This window comes from Acinonyx jubatus, chromosome B1 (assembly GCF_027475565.1).
Source record: "Acinonyx jubatus isolate Ajub_Pintada_27869175 chromosome B1, VMU_Ajub_asm_v1.0, whole genome shotgun sequence".
NCBI classification, from domain to species: Eukaryota; Metazoa; Chordata; class Mammalia; order Carnivora; family Felidae; genus Acinonyx; species Acinonyx jubatus.
The window spans coordinates 47,534,079-47,555,362 of record NC_069382.1 but is presented as its reverse complement, the minus strand read 5'-3'; the positions used below and the strand labels follow the sequence as shown (position 1 = coordinate 47,555,362).

Sequence of the window (21,284 nt, the reverse complement as noted above, 5' to 3'; positions counted from 1 at the left end):
AGAAGCAAAGAAGCACCAGGCACAGGGACAAGGCAAGAAAGTGGACGATTAGCTGCTACAAACATGAGCACAGAGAAACATTAATGGACACCATTGGAGAAACAGGACTTGCTCTTCAGGAGCTAATAAAGAATGTGGTGTAGGCATTTCATTGGTCTTGTGATAGGGCAACACACGTGGCTCTTGCCTAGCGTCTGCACCACCGCTGTGGCCTCTTTTTCATCTAGCATCCAACCACCATGATGCTCTGCATACCATGGGGTCCACCTATGTTACTCACCTACTGAGTCCATGTCTCTGCCTTTAGGACTCTTCAGAAAAGAGCTCTGTTTCATAGTCATGTTGCAAACTGAGAGATATGATTAGCCCACAGAAATGTGTGTGTGTGTGTGTGTGTGTGTGTGTGTGTGTGTGTTTAATCATTATTTTAAACATCACACAAAAAGGTATGATGCTTTTTAGGAATATTGCTTCTGTCTTCTGCTTCAAGATTTTTTTTCTTTACAGGACAAAAATGTATCTGTTAGTTCTTGGTTAGCCTTGTTTTGGTACTGGAGCATTTCCTTGAGAAATATAGGACCATGGGACAGCACATTTCTGTAAGGAGTACCAGGTAAATAGATATTGTTTCTATTGGTTGAGATGCTCCATTGTTGAGCAGTGACTCTGAGCTGAGGGATGTAAGAGAAGAAAAGAAATGGGCCTTGGCTCCCTATGACTGAGATCCAGGACTGAGACACAAGACAGACATTCTCAGACAGGGACCAACAGCTTGGGAAGATCCCATGTTTGGTGATGATGGAGGTGTGAGGAAAGCTCAGATGGAGACTGGTTCTGGCCACCTGGGTTCTGCTCAGGGCCTCTGAGGGGAGCCCCAGGGAACAACTCCATTCCCTGGGGAATACCAACTGTCCCCAACTGCCTGAAATTCCTTCTCAGAAAGCTTTCTTCAGGGTAGGGGGCCGAAGAGGCCTTCAGCATAGAGAGGTAGCTGTAGGCAGGCACACAGAGCAACAAACACTATGGACAGAGATAAGTCTTAGCTGAGGACAGCCTGGTAGAATTGCATTTTGATATCTGGCACTCTGAGTTCCAATTCTCTTGTGGGTACCAAAGAAGAGTCAGTGCAGGCCATCTCCTAATAACCCAAGCAGGTAACGGCTACTCCTCAAAGGCACAAGAATGGAATTTCAGGATGGCTTGAGATAAGAAATGGCCCCAAACTTTCCCGGCCCTCTGGTTACATGTTTACCTGGAACTGCAGCTTGGGAGCCAGAAGGTTGGTTTGTGGAGGGGGTCTATACTTGGGCCGGCTGGGCTGGAGAGAAATCACAAAGATGAGTCAGTCCATGGCTCTCTCCCTGAGTGACCATGCTCATCAAAGGGAATACTAGATTGGACACAGGTCAGGCTTATTCAGAATGAAGGAGACATGAGGGGCAAAATTATCATTAAAACCATTTGCATTCACTTATTGAGCACACACTATATGCTGAGTGATAAGAAGGTACAAAGAAACCAGTCTTCCTGTCCTCCTGGGGGCCATCACTAATTGAAGGGTTTACCAATCTCTGTTGTGTAGCTTCTTTAGATATGGGAATACCTGTCAAATCAGCTATCAAAAGCCACATACTTTCAGAGGTAACAAGTCAGCGAGGCCTCAGGCACTGGCAGGGGCTTCATGGAGGAAATGAAAACTGAGCTGGGCCCTGACTGAGGGAAGGGGCAGGGCATGCCAGGCAAGGGGGACAGTGAGAAAAGGTCCTGGACCAGATAGGACTTTGTTATGGACTGAATGTTTGTGTCCCCCACCCCCAGATTCAGAGTTGAAGCCCCAGCTCTTAGTGTAATGGCATTTGGAGGTAGGACCTTTGCAACATAATTAGGGTTAGATGAGGTCATAAGAGTTGGGGCTCTTGCTCCCTCTGCTGTGTGAAGGCACAGTGAGAAGGTGGCCATCTGTAAGTCAAGAAGAGAGTGCTCACCACACAATGAATCTGCCATCACCTTGATCTTGGACTTCCCAGCCTCCATACTCAGTCTACTGTATTTTGTTATGGAAGCTTGAGCTGACTAATATAGGCATGGTCCCTCAAAACCCACCCACCTAATGGCATGGCAAGCAGGGCACTGGATTCTGAGCCTAGAGATACCATGTAGGGCATGTACATGGAAACTGAACATAAGGGATTAAGGGACACTCCCCATTCATGTGCCCTCAGGGAAAACACCAGAAAGAAAAGTGGTCTTTTCTTTGCACCAGAAAGGAACAGGGTGGTTCCCTGCCCTAGCTTCTCTCTGAGAGGTCTGCTGTCTTGGGTCTCAGATCAAACCAGCCAGGGGACCCATGTGATGGGTGCTGAGTTCAGTGCTGATGGACAGTTGGGTTGAGGGCCAAGAGGACTATTGGAGTACATCCTGCTTATGCTGGAGGAAAAGGGAGGAGGGTATATAGGCCAAGACGGGCTAGATGGGGACCCAGTTCTGCTTGATTCACAGGATCCATGAGACCAGGGCTTTGTTTACCTTGGGTGGGGGTTCCTGGTAGGCTGTGGGCTCCAAGATTTTGGGAGGTCGGTAACGAGCATTCCTTTCCTGCTCTATAGCGATGTCCTTCTCCATCTGATAAATGTCACTGCCAAGGAGTCAGGTCAGATAAAGAAAGAGGAATAAAGTTAAAGATGCTCCTGGGACCTCTTCTCTGCATTCCTTCCTCAGAAGCCCGGAGAGGCCCAAAGAAGGACCACTGGATCCCATTTCTGTTTCCTCTGCAGAGTGGCCAGGGAAGACCCCTCTGAGAAGGCTGGAAGATGGATCCTGAGGCTGCTCCCCCAACAGTGAAGTTGGGAAAATCACGTGAATGGATCTATGGTGGGGAAAAAGTCCTTGGAGAGCCAGTCCAACAGGGTAGTGCAAGCATGTCTCCCACCCACCTCCCCCTGCATCTTGCCTTCCTGTGCTTACTATTGGCACCAACCCCCTATGTAGATTTCTGATATCCCGGCCAACTTCATAACCAAGGCCTGTGTTCTACATCTCTTATATCTCCTATTTTTCATTAAATCTCCCATCAACACATTCCTGGTATATATTAATGAGAAATGGCTATGGATTCATTCCTGGGTTAGCTATGCGCGTGCTTCTTGCCTTTCTTACCCAATCCGGTGGTTCCCAACTTGAGAGTCACAGACCCTAGAGGACTCTGGAGTGATTACAGGGAGTCCATGAATCCACATGTTCATATGTGTACCAAGTATTATGTGCTACTGAATATACACTATTTGGTTTTGTATTTTCAAGTGTACAAGCAGTATGTTATATATTATATTAAAAATTCATTATATAGCTTAGTACATTTTGCCAATCAATAAATTCTGAAAATATAACTATTGTTACAGGAAGGAATTTTCAAAGTTTGACATTAAATGGGCTCTTCTTTCCGCCCCCCCCTCCCCCCCAATTAGGAAACACTCATCAAATCCTTTCTTAACTCTAATGGAGGACTGCCAGGCTATAGCTTGAGCAGGGGCGGCGGGGGGTGGGGGGGATATCCTGGGGTCCTTGGGGTCTTCAGATATCCTTCCAATTATACCAGAAAGCCTGCTTCTAACTCCATCCATGGAGGAGGCTGGCCTTGTTCCTCTAATAGGGCATGCCTCTCAGCCCATGGAGAAGCACCTGTCGTAGCTCCCCGTGGTTCTCAAGCCCCCAGGGTGATTAAGACACCCCCCCCACCCTCATCACCCCAGAGCTTTGGCCCTTTCAAATGACATCTTTCAAATACTTTTCCTGGAACACTTTGGCTTCTCTAATTTGACCAAAGAGATCAATCTAAAATTAATCAGGAGTGTCAACGAAGGGAAAGACAGGTACAGAGAGGTCTTTTAAGCTGAAGGCCTTGCAGACTGTGTTGGAATGCCCTACAGACAAATTCAATGTCATTCCCACTGCCTTAGCTTGGGCAGTTCCAGCATACCCCTTGGGGTAACTCCCCAAAACGTAGTTGCCAGGAACTATTTTCTTTCTCTAAAAAATGCCAATGTGTTGACTGCAGTGTTTAAAGCCTTGGTGTTTTGAATGTTAATGAAACACTAGATTCCCTAATGCAGGGGCCAGGAAGCTATTGCCCACAGGCCAAATCCAGCCCCCTCACCTATTTTTGAACGGCCCCAAACTAAGAATGGTTTTTACATTTTTAAACGATTGAAAAAAATAAAAAGAAGAAATTTCATGACATGTGAAAATTATATAAAAATTCAAATTTCAGTTCCCCCAAATAGTCTTACTGAAATCCAGCTACACTCGTTTATTTATGTATTGTCTATGGCTGCTTTTGAGCTATAATGGCAGAGTTGAGTAGTTGTAACAGAGACCATATGGCTTGCAAAGCCCACAATATTTACTATCTGGCTGTTTACAGAAAAAGTTTGCTGACCCCTGCCCTAAAGAATGCCAAAAAAAAAGTCAGACCACCCAGGGAGGAGTTGTCGGCAGGGAGGCCACCAAGAAAACAGGGAGACCCTCTAAAATGTATTCTGACAGCACCCTTCACCAGGGACCTCCCAGTACCCAGAGAATAATGGCTCTTGGGTGAGAGATCAGACCTCCAGGCTGCCAATGCTCCATTTAGAAGGGAGAGGCGACCCGTGGGTCACTGTCTTAACAGTCAAAAATCAATCACTGCCTTCTCTACTATCTGGGAGGAACAATCAAATGCAGAGGAGAGGCACAGGGTGCTGCTGGGGGTGCGGGTTGCATGCCCGAGCTGGGCCTCCTGTAGGGCACACCCCATGTCTTTGTAAAGAGCACAGGTATGTCAGTGAAAGTCTGGTTCAGACTTTGGGTTCTAACCTAAAAAATATTTTTGGAGCACTTACTAGGAGCTTGAGGTTGAGACATATCGAGATGGTGAGGCTTACCCAGGCTCACTGTGTCTGATGGTGAACTCAGTTTCCCTCCCCTGGCCTCTGGCAAGCTGCTGAGTCTCTGTAACAGGTACTGCACCATGCTTCTGCTGGGAGCACCAGTCATTTCCACTTGGATGCGTGACTCCGTGATGGTCAGAGGGGAGGTCCTGGTGGCAAGTCCCAGCCCCACCCGCCACTGCCACTGAACCTGAATTCTCTCATCCGTAAGGTGGCCAACTGCATGTTGTTTAAAGAAATACATTGTAAGAAGGGCTCTAGAGGAGACTGGCTCTCTGGGGGCCCTGCGCCTGCAGCCCCCCACCCCTGCTCCATGGTCACCTGAGGTTGCACACGAGCTCAGTGAAGCGGGGCCGCTCACTGGGGTCGTAGTCCCAGCAGCGAGTCATGAGGGTGTAGAGAACAGGTGGGCAGAGGTCGGGCTTGGGTAGCCGGTCCCCCTTCTCGAGCACCCCGATGACGTCCTTGTTCTCCAGCCAGAAGAAGGGCTGCTTGCCAAAGCTCAGGATCTCCCACATGCATACAGCTGAGGGCAGGAGGAGAGGGCTCAGGACCTGCTCTGGGGAGGACTCATGTGTGGAGAGGCCAGTGCACCCTCCTCAGGGAAAACTGTGGCAATCAGACCTCCCGTGTTCCCTAGCTTCCCCCTCTAGCATCCCTGGGGGCTCACCGTGGTGGTCCATGGAGGGACCCATCACCAGCATCTGCAAGTGAACTACGGCTCGCCTCCCTACACCCCGTTCCGATGAAGCTATTAGGTTTTGTGGGGCCAGGAGGAGGGGGCAGTCAAAGGCATGTCATTGGGACTCCACCAGTCCTTCTCATAGGAGGGAGTGAAGCCTCTATTCGAAAGCTGGTGTTTGAAGCCTAGCACCAACACTTGCTGCCTACACGATCATGGGCAAGCCCCTGGCCTGCTGAGCCTCAGTTTCCTTATCTGGAAAATGGGAATAATAATAATAATAATGAGATTTATTGGGCTGGCTATGGAGAACCGAGAGGGAAAATCTATGTGGCTGTGTGCTCTGTAAGGGTCTGTCCATCTATCACCTGGTCTTGTTCTTACCTCTCCCTTTTCCTCCTTCTGAGAACAAACCTCAGAGTTTGGCTTTGAGGATGCCCTCCAGAGCGTCCCCACATCAGTCCCCAGGGCTGGTCGGTGGAGTGCATGCTCCCCTCAAGCCTTTTTCGGGAAGATGAACCAATACTGCCCAGGCAGGCCCTTAGCCCATGTTGCCTCCAACCCACCACTAGTGGTGGGACTTCTGAGACTTCTCAGGGGCTACAGCAACAGAGAACCCTTGCAACCCAGGGGTGGGGGTCCCGACCCCTGCCCCCGGCACCCCCTTATAGCCTGGTCATGGAGGGGAGAATCAGAACCCTTTCCCACACTCTGCTGAAACTCCACTCACCAAACATCCAGACGTCACTGGCTGTCGTAAAGCGGCGGAAATTGATGGACTCAGGGGACATCCACTTGATCGGGAGACGAGTCACAGAGGCTTTGGGTGGGCAAAGAGGTTTAACAGGGATTATTTAGGGAAGAAAGAGCCAGAATTATCCGGAAATACAGCCTATTCTCCAGAGACCCTTGGCCTGCCTGGGCTTGACCAACTGTAGTCTCTTTCTTTCTTTCTCTTTTTTTTTCTTTTTTCTTTTTCTTCTCTTCCCTTTCCTTTCCTTTTTTTCCCTTTCCTTTCCTTTTTTACCCTTTTCTTTCTTTCTTTCTTTCTTTCTTTCTTTCTTTCTTTCTTTCTTTCTTTCTTTCCTGTCTTTTTCTTTTCTTTTCTTTTCTTTTCTTCTTTTCTTTTTTCTTTTCTCTTCCTTTATTTTGGCTGCAGAGACCTCTCCAGGGACAAAGCAGAGGCCAAATTCCCCTCACCTTTGTAATATTCCTCATCCTCAATGTACCGGGAAAGGCCAAAGTCCCCCAGCTTCACACACTCAGGGGAGGCCACCAGGATGTTTCGCACGGCGATGTCCCTGGGAGAGAAGTGTGAAGGTTCAGAATGTTTCAGAGAGACAGAGACAGACAGATGGACAGACAGAGAGATAAAGGGGAAGAGTGCTGGCCACAGTCCCAGCCTCCGGACCAGAACAGGGCCACTTCTATGGGTCAGCCCTTCCCTGACCCACTGAGTTGACTTGCTGAAGCCCTGCTCAGGCGGGAGGCTAGACTGGCCCTCAGGTCCCGCCACACACAAAGCCCTCCACCATCTCCCTGTTGAGCTTTCTCTCCCATCACCCCTTCTCACGTGGCTCCAGTGTGAAGCTTATTTCAGGTCCCAGGACTTACTCCACACTCTTGCCCTGTTGGCTATATCCTGCCCCCTGCCAGGGAGGGAGTCACCCTGCTGGTTCTTCAAGCAACTTTCCTGATCACAATTATTCTCCCATTTCTGCAACTCCATAGGACTGTTGGCTTTTGTCATGACAGAAAGCAACAGCTTGCAAATACCCTTCACGGAGCACGAGGACAGCCAAGACCACCCAAATGCTTTACACATTTACACAACACTCTGTGTTGTGACATGAAGACCCGCAGGCCTCCCTGGCACAGAGGGGGAGACAGGGGCACAGAGAGTGGAAGGAGCTGGCCCAGTAGGTTCCCTGTGCGAAAAGGGGTCAGCCCAGGCAGCCTAACCCCAGAGCTGAGCTCTCACTCCTCCACAGGGAGAACTCACTGACTCAGTTTACCTCATGTTCCTGGCATCATTTCTAACCCCAAACCGGCTTGTCTGCTTGCTCCTCACAGGCAGGCTCCGTTCCCTACCATTTGTCTTTATTACTGTAAAGCTGATTCCAAAGCATGATGACTTCACCCAAACAAACAGAGGAAACAAATCATTACCCCACCACCTGCACCCCATGACTATTTACATCTCGAATTTTCCCCTCATGCTATGAGGTAAGCTCCACAAGGAAAGGGATTTTTGTCGGTTTTAATTACGACTTCATCCCAGAGCCGAGGACGGCGCCTGCAAGCACAGGGTAGAAGTTCCATATGTGTTGAATGAGTGAATGGAATGAATGAATGAACGTTTATATCCCCACACCTTGCTTTGCACAGTAACACCCACCGGGCCACGTATCCCACGTTCATGGTGTGGGATTGAAGAATTCACCTGCTCGCCCCAATGCTTTGAGAGCACCCCCCTTTGTCTCCTCCAGGGGATCATATCCCTCCTGGTTGGGACCTTCTTTTCAGGGAATAGGAACAAAGCTGGGTGGAGAAGGGGCCACTCCACAGCCAGAGGGAGACTAGGACTTGGCAGCTCAGGGGTTCTGGGGACCAGTGCGGGGCCAGCTGCTTGGGCTGGGGAGGGCCCAGACCTCAGGATCTTCCAGACACTGCCCAAGTCCTGTCCCCTGCCCGGGCCATGTGTCACCAAGCAGGTGAGCCTGAGGAAAGCAAGCTCCATGCAAGTGGGGAAGCGATTTCTTAAAACCCACAGGGAAGCAGGCTAGATGCCCTGAGTTACAATCAGATGCCCAGCACTTTAGACTACTCTTAATAGCAACGCTGTGAGACACATATCGCCATTTCACTTTGCAGATGAGGAAATGGGTTCCCAGAAGATGCTCAAGTTGTCGCATTGAGGACCAAAGCTGGGCTTTCAATCTCCGTCTCTGTGACTCCGAAGTCCTGCATTACCCCAGCCTCCCTGGGTCATACGAAAGAGACCAGCTTCCTCCCCAAGCCCACCTGTGGACACAGTTGATGCTCTCCAGATAGGCCATGGCCTTGCAAATCTGCAGGGAGTACAAGACGAGAGTGAGCACCTTCAGGGAGTTCTTGTTTCGCTCTAGGTAGTGGCCCAGCTGTAGGAAGAGGGAAAGTGCTGTCAAGACCTCGGCAGGTAGCCTCCAAGCTCTTCCCAGGCAAACCTAGGTTGCTAAGATGTTCCAGAAACTTTCTCTACAAATGATCTATGGGTTGTTTCAGCTGAATACAGAGGGCAGAAGCTGGGAGCTTAGGGCCCATGTTCTAAATGCATCCCACCCACAGGCCCTGCTCAACAGTGGCCCAGCTGTCACCACAGGGTTCCACTTCCCCCACCTGCAGCTCACCTCACCATAGGGATACAATTCCATGATGATCCAGGTGGGTTCCTCTTCAATGATGCCGATCAGCTTCACAATATGAGGGTGGTCAAGATTCTTCATGATCACTGAAATTGGGGGTGAGAGGGAGGGGCCAGAGGGGTGCTAAGGTCCAATATGAGAAACACACTGTGCTGTCCCAACTAGGAGAAACAGGGAGTGAGACCCCTCCTCCCAATGGAGGTCCCTGCACTGTTCGTACCCTCCCCATCCCAGCTTCCAGGCCCCTCTCCCATCCTGCAGGTCTGTGTGGTCCCAGGGGTCTTTTCTCATGCACAGGGCTGTGTCACTCTCCAGGGCACACCTACCTGCCTCACTCAAGAACTTCTCCTTGTTGTCCAGAGTGCAGTCTTTCTTGCAGGTTTTTACAGCTACGTTGATTTTCTCCCCTTTCTGCAATGAAATTCTGTTCAGTGTTGCCCCTGCCCCCCACTTCTGGGCTGGCCCAGTGCTCAGAAGAAAGTGTCCCCTTCCTGGCATTGCCATGGTCGTCCCACAAGCTTGATTGACAGCCGAGGGAAGACAGACAGCATCTGGGCCTCTGGGGCTCTGCAAGGCACAGTCCTCCCCTTCCTCCTTCTTCCCCCCACCCCCCACTCTTCTCTCCACTCCTCTCTCCACTCCTGACTTCCTCACTTCTTGACCAGGGTATGTCAGGACGAGAGAGAACCTTTGAGACCCGAGCCTCTGGCCATCTAGATCAGGACACTGAGGCTAAGGGCCTGTGCTCTGCCCCATGTCAGTAGTGGTCACGTGTAGATCGCATGCAAAGCCTCTTTCTCTCTCTTTGTTGTTGGCTTTTACATTTCTGCTTCCTCTTTTCCTTGGCCCCACTCTCTTCAGGGCCCCAACCCACTGGCAGCCTCAAGACTAGCTCCTCCCTCAGCTCCTGCTCTTCCTCTTCTCAGAGCTGAGTTTTCTCACGCCTCCCCATGTTTTTGCTTGCCAAGGTTCGGCCAACCCTTCACCAGGTCCTGCCTCCATTTTGCTCCCTGGGATTGCTATCCTTCTGGGAAATGACTCTGCTTCCAGCACTCCTTGGGGATTTCAGAAATACTGCAAATGCCAAGTGAATGCAGAGCCACACATCATGGTGGCCGCTCCAACCTCACAATACGTGACCTCCCCTTTGTCCTATGGAAAAGTAGGAAGGGAATGTCAGTGAAGAGTCTGGAACTTACATGATTTGTGTAGACACCTTCGTAGACCTCCCCAAAAAAGCCTTCACCAAGAATCCGATTCAGGACTACATCATCCCGTGTGACGCCATACTGTGGGCCTGGGCAGATGGAAAGAACAGATGGTCTCAGGGCACAGAAACCACTGGTGCCCCTAGGAATCTGAATATTTGCAGGCCCCAAGGCCAGGCTCTGCTCCGTTTCCACCCAGGCATTGCCAGACCTCTCAACAACATCTCAGCTAAGATCCAGGGGTTGGCTTGGGTAAGGAGTTTTAGAAGGCTTCATTATCTCTGACCTGGGGAAAAGCCATCATCACCCTGTTCTCTCTGCAGGCCAGGTCCCATGTTCACATTCTTAGGATCCCCACACACATCACAGGCACGCAAAAGGTCAATAGTGTGGGAATAAAACAATAATCTCAGCTTTCAAATCCAAGGTGTTTCACTCAGGTTTGTCTCTGTCTGAATCACACATGGGAGAAGATGCAGGAAAGGAAGGAAAGAAAGTCCCCTGTGGTGTCCCCACAATGTCACTTCATAGGACCCTGGCTGTGGCCATTGTGGTAGGGTCAGAGATCTACCTCCGGGCCTTCGCAAGGTCTCATCGGGAATCTCTGCATAGATGTCTGATTCTGGAATGACAGAAAGAGAACATCCTATGGGTAAGATACCCTCAGCAGGCACCGCCAGGAATCAGGCACGTGGCTCCCACATGCAGGCCAGCAAAACCAAGGCTGACATCCCTGGGAGGGGAGGGGAGCCGGGCAAGAACTGGGGCTTCTGTCCCAGGTTTCGGCATGGCCACAGAACCTAGGGCACCTTGACTTGAATCCCTGCTCACTGCTGCCAGATTGCATCATTTAAAGCAAGTTAGTTAGTCTCCCTTAATCTGTTTTTCTTTCTGTGAAATGAATGTTTCTGGGGAATGCCATAAAGATCAATAAAATGATACCTATTATATATTTAACAAGGTTAGGGACTGGATGTTTGTGTCCCCCCCACCCATTCCTATGTTGAAGCCCTGACCGCCAGTGTGAAGGTATTTGGAGGCGGGGCTTTTGGGGGTGACTAGGTTGAGATGAGGTCAGGAGTATGGCACCCCCACGGTGAGATTACTTCTCTGATAAGAAGAAGAGAGACTAGAGCTCTCCATTTATCCACCATATGGGGACACGGAGAAGGTGGCCGTCCACATGCCGGGAAGACAGTTCTCACCAGGACCTAGCCCTGCTACCACCTTGATCTTAGACTTCCGGTCTCCAGAACTGTGAGAAACACATGTCTGCTGGGAAGGCCCCCAGGCTGTGGCGTTTAGTATAACAGCCCAAGCCAAGACAAACACGGTGCCATGTACTAACTGTTGAATACATGTTAGCTATTGGGATTCATGACATTTGAAGCCATCATTGAGAAGTCATAGGGGAAGTCTGCTTTCCTGGAGCTTGGAGGGAATCTTTGACAATGTCACAAGAGCAGGTGGAAGGGAGGCTCTGGCACAGGAGGACAATGGCAGACGGGCGGCTTACCTATGCTGCAGCTCTCTGAGAGATGGGGCCGCTGCGCCTCCAGGTTTCTGTAGGAGGAGATGAGAAGGCAGGAGCCTGGTGAACTCAGAGCCTGGCAACAGGCCCCCGGGAAGCCCACCCTCTCTCGCCCACCCCTCATAGAGGCCAGCCCCACTGTGCCCCCTGGCTGCCTGCAGGAGCAGGCTGTCCTGATGACACCAGGCTGGGAGCATGGCCCAGGCTGCCGGAGGACAGCAGCATCCCTAAGATGATGCCGGTAGCATTAGGACACCGGACTACCCCAGCAAGAACTTACAGGGTGAAGTTTACTGGCGAGAAATCGCCACTTGTGATGTGCTGGGGTTCCAGTGTTCTCCCCTGGGTCCTGGAAACCAGAAACCATGGGTGGGGCCTCCCTATTTGTTCTGCCTTCTCCCAGGAAGACACAGGCTGAGTGCAAGGCTTGTTCGCTGCCTTTCTGTTATACTCACAGTACGGGGATCTGGGGCAGGCTGTTCCGCTTCTCACCATCTGGGGAGAGGGCAGAAAGAGGGGGCGCTGGAGCCAGGGACACAGGGTCCTAGATGGATGGCTGACCTCACTGCTCCTATGAGCCAACACAAGGGAGACCCCTTCCCGCCATTCTGTATCTTCTGAGAGTCAGAGCGGAAGCTAAGTAGGCCTTTGGCCTGAATTAGAACGCTCTTAGTAGAAGAAATTCTCAGCCTTCCTTCTGCCACCACCCACGTGTTCCAGCTCGGACCCCTGCTTCCGATCCCAAAATAGACACATCTTCACAGGAGGGACAAGTCATGTTCCAACACTAGCTTTGATCTTCCTGGGGCCACAAACATCTCTGCTCCTGATGCCAGCTCCCCAAGCTGCTTTTGGCCAGGGCCTGCAGCTAAGGACCCAGGACGGTCCACAGGGGGTATCCAGGAGGGTTGGGTGAGCACCTCCTCACACTTCCAAAGCCTCTTTGTTCATATACTGGTCAATGGCTTAGCTTCTCTCGCTCTGCCACTGAGGGCTTGTGCCACATCTGCCCATTGGGCCAGTGTGCCTTTAAATGGAAACTCACCTTTCTTGGGATGAATGATGAGAGAGCCTTTGTGCTCCCCTTGAAGCCGGCAGTAACCATCCACCAGGTCAGCCATGTTCTCGGCCTCTGCCAGAGAGGAGGTTTTGATGGACAAAGACTGCAGAGAAGAGACCAGCCAAGTATGAGACCTGAGACCCTTGGCTAGAGTCTGCCCCACAGGAATGGAGAAGAAACCGCACACTCAGAAGGAGCAGACAAGGCCACCCTTCGTTCCCCTGCTGGGAGTCCCTCAGCACCTCTGCCAGGGATTGCATTCCCCACAGCCACCAGGGGGCGCTCCTGCCACCCCTCCCCACTGGCAACATTAAACCCTGGGAAGGCCAGTTTTGCTAGGACTTATTTTGGTCTCTAAGTGCGTAGCATAATGTCTTGTACCCAGTAGGTGCTCAATAGGTAAGAGCAGAAACTAGGAGAAGAGGGAGTGGGATAGGGGACAGTCAGATGAAAGGAGAGATAGACAATCAGTTTGTAGTTTGAGTTCTCTCTGATTATTCCACCCACAAAAAGCCCAGGTTCCCAGAGGTACTGTTACTGAGTCATCATTCACTTGTTCAGAGTTAGATCTCTGATTTGTGACTTGATTTCCGGTCACTTCATCCACCCTAAAAACTCCTCCAACTTATTTCTTGACATTTTTAAACAGCTTTGCTTCCTGATACATCTCCCTTATAATTTTATTGTCAGCCTGGTATAACGTCTGAGCAATGGGTGCAGTTTTCTTAGTGAGATCCCAGAAACCAGGCTGGCCTGGGCAAGAAATCCCAACCTGTAGCTGCATCCCCTTGTTTTAGAGCCTCCAGGTGTCCAGAGACGCTCACCTGGGGGGCACCTTCAATGCCCAACTGTAGTACCGCCTGGCCTTCCTCCAGTGGGAGGCACCTGATGGACTTGATCTGCTTGAATTCAGCTAGGCAGGTGGGCTGTAAGAAAGCAAGGGGCCCTTCAGACCATCCCACTCCTGGGATCAAGCCTTGAAGATTGGTCAGTATGGCGGGGGAGGAGCTGCAAGGAGGTCCTGCATGGAGGAGAGACCTGCAAGGAGGTCTCTCTATGGTGTGAAGAGAGAATCAAAGACTATTAAGGCAGAAGGGATCATCTGGTCTAAGCTCCTCACTTTGCAGAAGAGAAGAGGAGTCTAGGGAGCCAGGAGTTGCTCACGGTCATATGCCAAATTGGTGATAGAGCCGGGACTGGACCCAGGTCTTCTGCCTCCCAGAAAATGATTGTCCCATCTTGCCATTGCAAGATCAACTTTTTTATCTGAGCCAGAAGAGCAGTGATAGTGCCCTTCCCTCCTCTCCTCCCCACCACACCACCCTGCCACCCAGGGTGCAGGAGATAGTCACGGGGAAGTAAAGAACCGTCTGCTCCATGTCCCAAACACTCTCTCTACAGCTACTCAAACCAAGGGCCTCTCTGCTCTCAGCAAGGGGCAGGGATGACTGGTAATCAGGACAAGGTAGGAGGCAGCAGAGAGGGGGAGACTGCTCAGCCTAGGGGTGGGTGCAACCTGCCCCCAGTCTCTCTCTACCTTTGCATCTTGACTTGTCAGCTGGCGGATGCCCTTCGGGCCGATGACCAGGTCCACAGTAATGTTCCATCCTTGCTGGAATAAAAGAGGAGAGAGGACTGTTGCTTCAGGTTTGTCTCCCTCATATTTCAGAAAGTTGAAAAACAAAAAGTTCACTAATTTAGACACAGGCCACTCTGTCTCCTGTGCCCTCCAGCTCCTTCAATCTCAAAACCCTACCATACAGACTCCCCTCCTCCCCATACCCTGCCTACTCTGCCCACTTCCCAGATTTGTAGCCAAGATTTCAGTTCCCTTCCTCAGGCAAGCAGTTTAACATTAGTTGCATTTTAGGGCATGTCAGCAAGGCCCAGTTGCTCGAGGACCTTTGCTTGTGTGTATTACTTCGAGCCAACACGCCTCTTCTTGCCCCCAAGTCGGCCTTGTGGGCCCCTTTCCCGAGAGGCCTGGAATTTGGGTCAGGGAGAGAATAAAGAGGATGTGTCATTACAATGAGTTCACAGCGATAGGTCTCCTGGTCGATGTTGGCAAAGCCCGCGAGGGTGTTGAAGAACTTCATGACGCACTCCTCCTCCCTGAGCGAGGCATACTGCTGGAAGGTCTGCTGGATCATCTTCCGGAACTGCTTGGGCTGGGGGTGGAGATGGTCAGTGGTGAGCCGGCCCTGCTCCTCCAAGCTCTGATTCCTTCCCTGATCTCACCAAAAGCCTGTCTGCTACTGTAGGGTGGTCCTCAGGCCTTTGCCATGAGAGCAGCAGCCATCTGTTCACTAAACCACACACCTACTGTCTCCAGGGAGGCTCACCAGAGCCCTGGGATGGAGGCATGGGAGGTAGCATCCCCAGGCCACAAAGATAATTGGCCTCTGATGTGGAACTGGAGCCAGGTTTCCTAATTCCCAGCCACAGAAAGGGCCCACTGGATATTTTTAGTGGTTCTATGTCCAGATGGCCCAAGACACTAGAGATACCCTGGCTTTCCTGAGTATCCCCCACCCAATGCCATTGGGCTCTAGTCATAGAGACCAGCACAAAGGGGTTCTCTCTGGGCCCCTTGCCCAGTGGTTTCCTCACCTTTAAGTTCTCCTGCATCTGCTTTGGGAAAAACAGGTCCAGTCCTACTTCTTTCCTGAAAGAAGAGGAGAAAAGGTGGCATTTGACTCCCCCTCACCCCCAGCCCAGGACTTCAGACCAATCAGGAAGAGATATGATGGACTGAGGACCAGGAAGATGGGTCCTGCCTGGCTTTGGTATGGAGATGAACAAGGTAGGGAGCAAGTAGGAGAAGCAGGGCAGTGAGGAAGGAAGGGAGGAGAGGCAATGACCAGTTTCAGGACTTACTCCAGGAACTCGAAGTTGGACTTTTTGTCAAGTGCATTGTGGGGCATGTCCTTGAAGAACCGCCTGGAGAGAGAGAAGTCATGGAGAGGTTGATGGTTGGAGAACAAGGCCATCAGAGTTGGGTCACCCAAAGCCACACATTGGTCTAGAAGCTCCCTTTCCCCTGCCAAATGTAGTAACCAATTGAAGGGAGAATATTAGAGTGAAAAAATTTGATATTTACAAAACCACGAAGAAAAAGAAAACCCCCAAATTTCATTCCTAGGAAGGACTCCAGCCCTGTTCTTTGGGAAGCCCAGCTCTGGGACCTCCCAGTTGTTGGGCAGAAGAGAAAAATGGTGGTTCTATCTTTGGCCTCTAAAAACAAATGACCCAATGCAGCCAACGAGGATTGTTGGAGGGCCTAGCATTTAGTGGCCGAGTATATATATGACCCTCTAATGAATTAATTCAGTAGTTCTCAACCAGGGGCAATTTTACACCTCCCTCTCCAGCCTGGAAATATTTGGCAATGTCTGGAAATCTTTGGTTGTCACATCAGGTTGGGAGGAAGGTGGTCCCACCAGCATCTAGTGTGTAGAGGCCAGGAACGCTGTTAAGTATCTTGCCATTCACATAATGGCCTTCCAAACAAATTATCTAGCACCAAATGTCCCATTGCTGAGATGGAGAAACCTGGGAGGTTGATACAAGGAAGGAACTCAGGAATCTAGGACAAATGTTCTTTCCTGACTCACTTCTCTCTATAGAGTATCTGACAGAGTGGGCTAGCAGATCCTGGAGGAGTATGCCAGCTGATTAAGGCAGACCTGTACTTTGGAAACCAAACAACAGGTAAACAGCAATGATATTCAGTTGTAGGACGTGAAGAGCCTATCCAGGATTCTTCCCTGGACGCAAGGTCATTTTCCTCCTACTTCTACCTGAAGGTGCTGGTGATTAAGATCCGAAATTTCCACACAGCCTATCATGGCAGCTTTAGACAGTTTTCTGAGCCAAGGGTGAGTGGATGGCTCAGCTGGTGCCGACTTTGCTCAGGTCATGATCTCAAGGTTTGGTTTGTGAGTTCAAGCCCTGCATCTGACTTGCTGCTGTCAGCACAGAGCCCGCTTCAGATCCTCTTTCCCCCTCACTCTCTGCCCCTCCCCCATCTGTGTTCGCTCTCTCTCAAAAATAAATTAAAAATAAATAAATAAAATAAATAGAAGGTTTTCTGAGCCAGTGCTATGGGCTTGACCCCCACATTCACAGAAAACCTCAGAGCAAGCCTGTGAAGTGAGGATTACAGGCAACACGGCCTCCAGCAATTCCCGTTGGCTTGAGGGAGCTGCAAAATGTACTCCTAGATAGCTGAACAAACTGGCTTGCTGTACACACCTATTTAATTGGCAAATGCCCATCAGAGAAGAGGATTTTAGATCTTTCAGGGTTGTCCATTCATTCAAATATGTACTGTGCTCTCATTTGGTGCCAGGCGAAGGCAGCACCAATGCTGATTTCAAGGATTTGACAGGATTTCACAACCTAGTGCATGTGAGCCATTCATTCCTAAGTACAGAGGATCCATACAGGGTAAGGTAGATGGGGTGGGCATGAGGAAGAGGGGCCTTCAAGATGGAAAGGCCCTTGAGTTGGCTCAGTGGGAAGAAACTATGGCCACCATCCTGCTTGTTATGGACCTTTCACAGGCGAGTCCTGAGGTTTTCTGTGAATGTAGAAGGTGAACAGGCAACACTGGCCCAGTAAATTTTCTAAAGCTGCCAGAATAAAAAAGAGTTTACCAGGTTGAAAAGAGAATGAGAAGAGTATGCCAGACAGCAGGCTCTGTGTCCCAGCTCCTACTGGAGCTGAAGACACAACAGTGAAGAGCACAGTGGAAACCCAACATTCGAATACCTCCCAGGACTTTGCCTAGTGCTCAAAGAAACATTTACTGAATCACTTGAATGGCAGATAGGTGGAAGAAAAAGACAGCCTGGAGGGAAGAGCAGCCAAAGGAGGCAGGGGACACTGACCAGAAATGGGGCTGGCTCTTTTTTCTAAGGACCAGACAGTGAGTGCCTTACCCTCTGTCAGCCACCACTTGTCCCCATGGCTCTCATGTACCCACTCTTGTTTCCCACCCTGGAGGCAAGTCCAAGCTGGCTAAGAGCTCCAGTCCCTGGAGGGTCCTTGAGGCCACATACCTGAGCTCCAGGCAGCCCAGCTGCAGGGCCATGCCCTCGCTGACCTTGCTGGCATAGCGTTGCATGTAGTCATTCCGTAGCTGGTGGGGAGAAAGACCAAGGTTGAGAGTCATGCCCTCCTTCCCTGTTTCCCTGACCTTAGGCTCCAAGAGATGGTGGGTGCTTTGAACACAATCCTGCTGCCCTGAGCTATCTCTCTCACACAGCCCACCATGCACAAATGTGTAGTGGATGAAGAGCAGAGGGGGAGACTCTCCCTTTGCTCTGCCTCTTCCTCTAGAATTCTCTAGAATCATGCCTCCACAGGCCAAGGCCTTCAGGTTTTTTGAAGCAGTTTCAGACACATTTTCTTATGGCTTTATGAGGCTGGGGTTCAGATTCCTCTTTCCACTCTTCATTTTAGAGGTAAAGAAATAGAATTTGGGGATGAGTCAATCATTTATTCAAAGTCTTTTTGGTACTTAGTGACAGATGTCATTCACTCCACAATAAAAGTCTAGCTTTGTCTTCAGAAAACCAAGAGGGAGACACAGGTGAGAGCTGAAACCAGACAGAAAATAATGATGGCCTCTCACACATCCTTAGCACTCTGTGCCAAGTCCTGTGCTAAGCACTTTACATTTATTACAGCCAGTGGTGTGTTGGAGCAGCTCCAAACAGCTCATGAAAGCCAGTTATTAAATTTTCTGAAGTTTTGCAAGCTGTATGATATCATATTGGTAGCTTGAAAAATGCCATGATAGGGGAATATTTACACCATGGAAATTGGCAAGTGCAATAAATCAGAGATTTTTTTCTTCAGAGAGCTGGTTTACCAGCACCCTGCTAGTGATACCATTTGATCCTCACAACAACCCTATAAAGTAAGTATTATTATTATCATCTCCATCTTCTAGAAAAGGAAATAGCTTCAGTCAGTTACATTAAGCCCCAGGAGGATACTAGGTTAGTAGCTGGCAGCACTGGCCAGAAGCCAGGCATGTCAGAGTCTGTGTGCTAAGACCACCAATTCTCTTTGTACCTGCTCGGCCTGCCCGTCACCAGGTCTCCTGAGAAGTAAATAGCCACCAGCAAAGTCCAAAAGTAGCTATACATATGGGGCAGGGTAAGCCAGCACTTAATTAGCCATAAGAGAACCAAGATGGAACAGCTGCCTAGGGACAAAGGCATGTCCCCAAGAGAAGTTTCCTAGATTGGGACCTCCAAAATCTGGGCTTTGTCTCTCTATCTCCCCAGGAAAGGATGAGTAATAGGGCCCTGGGGACAGGAAGAAAAAAATACTTCTACCTGTTGGTAAAAATAAAGTAGCGTTGTCCTGTCTTCTTTTAGGCTTTCCATGAAGTCCTCTGGTAAGTAGCGGATTTGGAGGTCATACCTGCAACAGGAAATTCAGACTCTCTGGTTGACTTAGGGAAACTTGTCATTTAAGAGTATGCCCATAAGGCTCATGGCCACCCATTCAGGAGTTGTTTCTTCTTTCCCTCCTCTGTGGTCAGGTGGAGGACTGTGGGAAGACCATGGAGGACAGAGAGGTGACAAGCAAGTGGTGGTCTATACTAGTCCTGACTCTCCACCTTGTCCCCCTCATGGCAATTGTTTTCTTTAGGTTTGCAGATCAGCCCTTGACCTGGTTTTCTATTTTCCCTGCCCTACTGTTCCTCCTTCTCCGTAGCACCAAGAGCATCCTGTCTGGGGATGTTCCTGATATCTGCCCTGGGAGAGGGGATGTACTGTGAGCTCATGTTAAGTCTTGGCCAATAGATGCATTGGATGCTGCAAGAGAACTAAGCCTAAAATGCCACTCAGATTTTCTAGAAGATTCTCAGAGGTTGGGAAATGCTCCCAGGAATTACTTCCCTGGGCCTCCCCACTCCACACTCCTCTCCCCCCATTTGAGAGCCCAGGGCTCTTCTCCTACCTCCATTCAGCCTCCATGTGCAGACACTCGTACTTTTCCTGAACCTCACCCACTGTCATCTGCGGGTGTAGCCAGTGGATCTCATCCGACTTCATGTGCTTCAGCCTCAGGCCATAGCACTCACCCAGCTGGATGTTGGGCCCTATCCGTCCGCTCAGCAGAATGGAGGCAATGACCTCCTGGGGAGGAGAATAGAGAGACACAATTCAGGTATACCCCTTCTAGGCTCCCACAGTCCTCATGCATCCCCCAGAAGTGTGATTCTCTAGGGTGGGGTTCCATCTCAATGTTTCATTTATCTCTGATTCTCTAGCACTTAGTGCAAGTTTTGGTGCACAGTGGGCTCTATCCGATGAATGAATAATTTGGTAAAATGAGACAGAGATAGAGAAGCTGAGAGGAGAGAGGAGAGGCAAGGGAGAAAATGCAATGAGGCAAAGAACACATATTCTGTGCTTCTGCAGCACATTTCAACCAAATGGATTAATAATTACTGAGCATCCACCATGTAAAAGCACTCTCTGAATGGCTCCCAATTTAGCCAGCATTACTGAGCATCTATAGTAGGCACTCAAGGCACCTTGCATACATTATGTCATTGAATCCATACAACACAGGGAAGTAGGTGTTACATCTCCATTTGGCTGATGTAGGTTACACAGCTCATGGAATTAAGCTGGGGTTTTAAACCCTGGGCTAGTGGACTCTGTGGATTTCTACTGGGCCAAGCTGCTTCATGGGGTGCTGGGGCTGGGCAAGGCAGAAGGATAGGATTCACATTAATGAATTAATTGGCACACTTTCCACATAAGAATAATGGCCATAGGTAATAGAGTATTGATAAGAGATTAGGAACTCTCCTTATTCCTGCTTTCTTGTTGATCAGAAGTCAGCCTGCGCACAGCCTGATGCCATAGCTTCCTGGCCTCAAGCTAGAGCTGGATCAAGAAGAGGCCCACTTAGGGGCGCCTGGGTGGCGCAGTCGGTTAAGCATCCAACTTCAGCTCAGGTCACGATCTCGCAGTCCATGAGTTCGAGCCCTACGTCAGGCTCTGGGCTGATGGCTCAGAGCCTGGAGCCTGTTTCAGATTCTGTGTCTCCCTCTCTTTCTGCCCCTCCCCCGTTCATGCTCTGTCTCTCTCTGTCTCAAAAATAAATAAAACGTTAAAAAAAATTAAAAAAAAAAAAGAAGAGGCCCACTGAGGGGCACCTGAGTGTCTCAGTTGGTTAAGCATCCAACTCTTGATTTTGGCTCAGGTCATGATCTCACAGTTGGTGAGATGGAGCCTGCTTGGAATTCTCTCTCTCCCTGTCTTTCTGCCCCCACCCCCCACCCCTGCATGCATTCCCCTCTTCTCTCTCAAAATTAAAAAAAAAAAAAAAAAAAAAAGAGGCCCACTGGGCAGCTTCCTGGAAGTCCATCTATAAGGTCCTGCCTAGCTCTGAAATCACATTATTTTCAGTTTAATTCATGTTTCTCATATGGTTACACA

General features: G+C 49.9%; 1 protein-coding gene across 8 annotated transcripts in view; it reads right to left on the bottom strand.

Annotated features, from left to right (window-relative positions):
- PTK2B (protein tyrosine kinase 2 beta) overlaps positions 1-21,284 on the bottom strand; it is a 125,410-nt gene that overhangs the window by 11,925 nt on the left and 92,201 nt on the right. For 6 of the 8 annotated variants that reach the window (XM_027070159.2, XM_053216633.1, XM_053216634.1 and 3 more), the window contains 22 exons: positions 19,792-19,970; positions 19,161-19,248; positions 17,874-17,953; positions 15,688-15,750; positions 15,421-15,475; positions 14,838-14,978; positions 14,348-14,422; positions 13,635-13,736; positions 12,796-12,913; positions 12,206-12,245; positions 12,031-12,099; positions 11,736-11,782; positions 10,791-10,841; positions 10,211-10,308; positions 9,338-9,422; positions 8,997-9,097; positions 8,632-8,747; positions 6,808-6,908; positions 6,338-6,427; positions 5,247-5,451; positions 2,527-2,635; positions 1,253-1,318 (listed from right to left, as the gene is read on the bottom strand). In XM_027070159.2, the coding sequence (XP_026925960.1) occupies positions 1,253-1,318; positions 2,527-2,635; positions 5,247-5,451; positions 6,338-6,427; positions 6,808-6,908; positions 8,632-8,747; positions 8,997-9,097; positions 9,338-9,422; positions 10,211-10,308; positions 10,791-10,841; positions 11,736-11,782; positions 12,031-12,099; positions 12,206-12,245; positions 12,796-12,913; positions 13,635-13,736; positions 14,348-14,422; positions 14,838-14,978; positions 15,421-15,475; positions 15,688-15,750; positions 17,874-17,953; positions 19,161-19,248; positions 19,792-19,970 (2,079 nt within the window). The remainder of the gene's footprint in view (positions 1-1,252; positions 1,319-2,526; positions 2,636-5,246; positions 5,452-6,337; positions 6,428-6,807; positions 6,909-8,631; positions 8,748-8,996; positions 9,098-9,337; positions 9,423-10,210; positions 10,309-10,790; positions 10,842-11,735; positions 11,783-12,030; positions 12,100-12,205; positions 12,246-12,795; positions 12,914-13,634; positions 13,737-14,347; positions 14,423-14,837; positions 14,979-15,420; positions 15,476-15,687; positions 15,751-17,873; positions 17,954-19,160; positions 19,249-19,791; positions 19,971-21,284) is intronic. The other 2 variants (XM_027070174.2, XM_027070154.2) reach the window with 1 other exon arrangement.